This window comes from Geospiza fortis, unplaced genomic scaffold (assembly GCF_000277835.1).
Source record: "Geospiza fortis unplaced genomic scaffold, GeoFor_1.0 scaffold89, whole genome shotgun sequence".
NCBI lineage: Eukaryota > Metazoa > Chordata > Aves > Passeriformes > Thraupidae > Geospiza > Geospiza fortis.
The window spans coordinates 316,890-321,800 of NW_005054615.1; the positions used below are offsets into that span (position 1 = coordinate 316,890).

Sequence of the window (4,911 nt, forward strand, 5' to 3'; positions counted from 1 at the left end):
CATACAGTCCTGGATGGATTGTTGAGTGCATTTCTTCTTCTCATCTGTAGGATACACGTGGTTTTTAGTTGGGGGCACATGGGAATAAATCACACAGGACTCCATTTTCTTCATGGAGGAAAAAGCCCCTTCTTTAGTCACATAACTCCTTTTTATACAGTTTTACAGACCTCGTGTGGGACTCGAATTGGTCAGGAGCTTTCTTGCCAATTACTGTTATGGGTAATTAACAAGTTGTTATTCTGTATTGATTGATCACTCAAACCCCCGCTGTGTATGTGTAGGAAAAGTTGTTTGTGAGAGGTAATTTTAAATTTTCTGTCTGTGTAAAAACAGTTTATACAGGTGCTGGTTGTTTTTTTACCCAGTGGTAGATTGTTATGTTAATGAACTGCTCACACCAGGATTGCTTCACATGGGAACTTGCACAGTGCTAGCCTGATTTAGAAGAAATTACAGGCCAGCCAGAGCAGCTTGGTTTTATAAGGCTTTTCTTCATAATTTTTCTACCTTGCTGCAACAGGGGCACTTGTAGGGGCCCTAGACCAAACACATGAAGAAGAGCAGCCTTGCCATGTTGATTCCATGAAAAAACAGGCTTGGGGGAGGAGAGGGGACAGAGGAGAGTTGTGAATATTGATTTCCTTGGTGTGGGTTCAGTCAGCACCAACGAGCTGCCCACATCTCCGTGGGGCAGGGGCTCCATTCCTGGATATTCCCTGGCTGGTGGGGCTGGGCTGCAGGGAGGGGAGGCAGGAACACCCTCAGCGTGTCCCTTTGCTCCCGCAGCTGCTGCTGGGCAGGACGGACGCGTCCCTGCGCATCAGGAAGCTGTGGCGCTTCCTCCCCGAGCTCTGCAGGCACACGCTGCTGCACAGGCCCTGCGCCAACCTCCTCTTCCTGCTGGGGGGCTACAACGAGAAGAACCTCAACATGGTGGGTGTGCCATTCCCGTGGGGATGAGGGGCACTGTCAGTGGGCAGGTGTGAAGTTTGCAGGCAGCCCTGGCGTGGGAAGAGACGAGAATCTTGACTCCGTGCTTCAGAAGGCTGATTTATTATTTTATGATATGTATATTATGTTTATACTAACAGAATAGAAGAAAGGATTTCATCAGAAGGGTGGAAAGGAAAAGGGGAAAGAGGAAAGGGGAAAGGAAAGGAAAGGAAAGGAAAGGAAAGGAAAGGAAAGGAAAGGAAAGGAAAGGAAAGGAAAGGAAAGGAAAGGAAAGGAAAGGAAAGGAAAGGAAAGGAAAGGAAAGGAAAGAAAAGGAAAGGAAAGGAAAGGAAAGGAAAGGAAAGGAAAGGAAAGGAAAGGAAAGGAAAGGAAAGGAAAGGAAAGGAAAGGAAAGGAAAGGAAAGGAAAGGAAAGGAAAGGAAAGGAAAGGAAAGGAAAGGAAAGGAAAGGAAAGGAAAGGAAAGGAAAGGAAAGGAAAGGAAAGGAAAGGAAAGGAAAGGAAAGGAAAAAGAAAGGGAAAAGGAAAAGGAAGAAGAAAGGAAAACGAAAAGTGATGACTCTCAAAGAGTCCGAGACAGCTGGACTGTGATTGGCCATTAATTAGAAACATCCAACATGGACCAATCATAGATGCACCTGTTGCATTCCACAGCAGCAGATAATTTTTTTTTTCTTTTCCTCTGAGGTTTCTCAGCTTCTCAGGAGGAAAAATCCTGGCAAAGGGAATTTTCAGAAAATACCATGGCTGCAGCCAGGTGGCCCTTGCCAGCACCTCTGAATGAGGGCTGCCTGTCACTGTGACCAGCCTGGGGTGCAGCCCCTGCTGCACCCACCTGCTGAAGCAGCCTCTGGGTAGTCACTGAGGCCTTGGGCACAGCCCCTGAGCCCAGGGAAGGTGTCTCACAGTGCTCATCCCTCATCCCCATCACTGTCCTCCCCGTGCTGCCTCACAGCAATTGGTTTTTAATGAAAATAATATCCAGCTCTTCAGGCAGCGTGACTCAGCAGTGGCTGCTCTGGGAAACCCCTGGCAGCTGCCACTCCCCTCCCATCCGCTGGAAAGCACCCTCAGCTGGGATTTGTTTCCTTGCAGACACGGCTGGATGTGTACACATCGCACTATCCAGATGGCACCTCCGTCAAAAACATCATCCACTGGGCCCAGGTAGGACCCCTGACACACACACACCCCTGGGATGGTCCCTTCACTGAGAGCCAGGGCAGACACGAGAGCTCAGGGGTCCCAGACATTGGGAAAGTAAAAGCAAGAAATTTAGAAGAGGTGCTGGGTGCAGGATGAGCTGCCCTGGTGCCTCTGGGGACCAGGGGACACTGCAGTGTGTGTCCTGTGCTGGGCCAGGCAGGACAAGGGGCAGCATGGGGAGGCCACAGATGGATGTTGGACCCCCCAGGAATCACCAAAGCAGAACTTGGGGACACCATGAAGCCCAAGGAGAGGCTGGGGGAACTGGATGAGGAGGAAAATGGGGAGCCAACAACATCTCCCCCTGTCCAAAGGAGTCCTGGACACCCTGGTGATGGACTCTGCAGCTTCAGCACTGGCCCTGCTGGAAATGGGGTCAGGCTGGAGAGCCCCACCCATGTGCCTCCTTGCAGAGCCAAATTACTGGCAATGGAGGCTGGAAAAGGACAGTCAGGCTGTTGGAGGAGCTGCAGCAGCTCCCTGCACACGAAGCTGGTGGTGAGCAGGATTTCAGAGGGAAGAGCACCAGGGCAGCCAAGGAGTCATGTGGAGCACCTTGGTTTGTGAGCCCATGGCTAGGGACAGGCATGGAGCCAGAGGGCAAAAAGCCACCCTGTTAAAAAAGGTGGAATGCCATCTCCTCCTGCAATGTCCCACGAGTGAGGACACCAACACCTCTCCTTGTCCTGCCTGTTCCCAGCCAGCTGACATGGCTGGAGATGGGCACATGGAGGGCAGGGACTTCTACAGACACTTTCTGAGCGCCTTCTCATGATGGGGGGCACCCTCTCATGATGGGTGCCTTGAAGGGGCCAGGAGATATGAGACCCATGCAGCAGCAGATCCATCCTCTCCCAGCAAATCCATCCTCCCACAGCAGATCCATCCTCCCACAGCAGATCCATCCTCTCATAGATCCACCCTCTCACAGCAGATCCATCCTCTCCCAGCAGATTCATCCTCCCACAGCAGATCCATCCTCTCACAGCAGCTCCATCCTCCCACAACAGATCCCCCCTCTCTCCCCAGGTGATAAAATCCGGAGAATTCAAAGCCTTTGACTACGGCAGCGAGAACCGTGCCAGGTACCACCAGGTAGGAGCTGCCGTGGCAGTGCTGGCAGCTGCAGGTGCTGGGGGTCTCTCCAGGGTGCTGCAGGGACAGAGTGGCTTCCCTGACACCTGAGAGCCCCCCGTGTCCCCCAGGACACCCCGCCCCTGTACCGCCTGGAGGAGATGCCGGTGCCCACGGCGGTGTGGTCGGGAGGGCAGGACTGGGCAGCTGACTGGAGGGACGTGCTGCAGCTGCTGCCCCGCATCAGCCACCTCGTCACCTACACCCACATCCCCGACTGGAACCACTGGGACTTTGTCTGGGGCCTGGACGCCCCCGGGCGCCTCTACAGCAGCATCCTGAGGATGATGGAGGGCTCCCGGTAGAGCGGCAGCTCCCGGTGGCCTGGTCCCTGTCCCTCAGCTGAGACAGCCCGAGGAGGGGCTGGGACAATCCCTGCTGTCCCCTCCTTCCTGCTGGCCTGACACGCTTGTGGTGATGGTGCTTTCTACACATCCCTTGGTTGTTGGGTCTCTCCTCCTTGCTTGGGAGCTCCTCAAGCTCCAGCACTGGGGTCAGCCGAGGCACCGGAGCAGGCAGGAGCCACCAGCCCTGCTGGAAGGGCCCCAGCGTGATGGTGCTGAGCCAGGGACACATGGGGACCCTGCCATGACCCCCAGCAGGTGGTGGATTAGAGCAGCCAGGCTGTGAGGAGGTGGGAGGCAGCTGGGCCTGAGGGGGGACAGGCTGAGAGCAGCCCCCAGGCATGGCACACAAAGGGATGCAGGGGATGCATGAGGCCAAACCCTTCTTGGCAGCAGCAACACGGGCTCTGGCCCCAGATCGCAGCCCAGGGGGTTCAGGTTGGATTTGGAGAATCCTTTTTGCCCAAGACACGTCCCCAGGGAAGTGGAAGGTGTCCGTCTGGGCCAAGCCAGGCAGCTGCCTGCATTATTTGGGCTGGGACTCAGGGGCCAGAGGTCGTCCCCAGGAATGGCTGCTTGGCTCCAAGGCACTGGGAATGATCATCCCTCATCCCTGGCAGCTGCTGACACCAAATGCCCTGGGCTGGGCTGCAGGGCTGCCATCCCCCCGGGAAGCTGCTGCCAGGCTGATGTCCCCAGCCCGTCCCACCCTGCTGCTTGCAGCAAACCCGGAGGTGGGGAAAATCCCACCTAAATAAATACTCAAAGGGGGTTTCAGGAGCCTGTGCTTTGACACCCTCAGCTCTTCCCTGCATGTGAATATTTTCTGGCAGCAGGGACACAGGGCCAACTGGTAGAGCTGGGTGGCACCGTGAGCTCTCCGAGGGTCCCAGCTGGGAGTATCCCAGTACATCCAGTACCCTACCCCACCCCTGGGCAGGGGGCAGGAACTCTTGCTGGCAAAAATAACCCCACCAGACAGCCTTGGGAGTGGAGAGTTTTATTGTATCCGTGAAGGTTTGGGAATCACGGGTGGGAGGGAGCGCTGGGACTGGCCCTTGGGGCAGCTCTGCTGGGATGTGCGCGGCGGGACCGCGGGGCTATGGGCACCCACTGCTCCTCCACCTCGCCACGCTGGCCCGCCACCGTATAAGGGGGATGAGCAGGAGCAGAACGGGGAGAGGAGGAGGGTGGGGAGGTGGTCCCAGGGCTGCCCCTGCTCCAGGGGGATCCCCTCTCCCAGCCCTGCCCTCCATGGGCGCAGGCAGCCGG

General features: G+C 55.9%; 1 protein-coding gene across 1 annotated transcript in view; it reads left to right on the top strand.

Moving 5' to 3' along the window:
* LOC102040237 (lipase member M-like) overlaps positions 1 to 3,600 on the top strand; it is a 6,698-nt gene extending 3,098 nt beyond the window's left edge. The window contains exons 6-9 of the mRNA XM_005430283.2: positions 790 to 936; positions 2,051 to 2,122; positions 3,191 to 3,256; positions 3,367 to 3,600. Of these exons, the coding sequence (XP_005430340.1) occupies positions 790 to 936; positions 2,051 to 2,122; positions 3,191 to 3,256; positions 3,367 to 3,600 (519 nt within the window). The remainder of the gene's footprint in view (positions 1 to 789; positions 937 to 2,050; positions 2,123 to 3,190; positions 3,257 to 3,366) is intronic.
* The last annotated feature ends 1,311 nt before the right edge of the window (positions 3,601 to 4,911 follow it).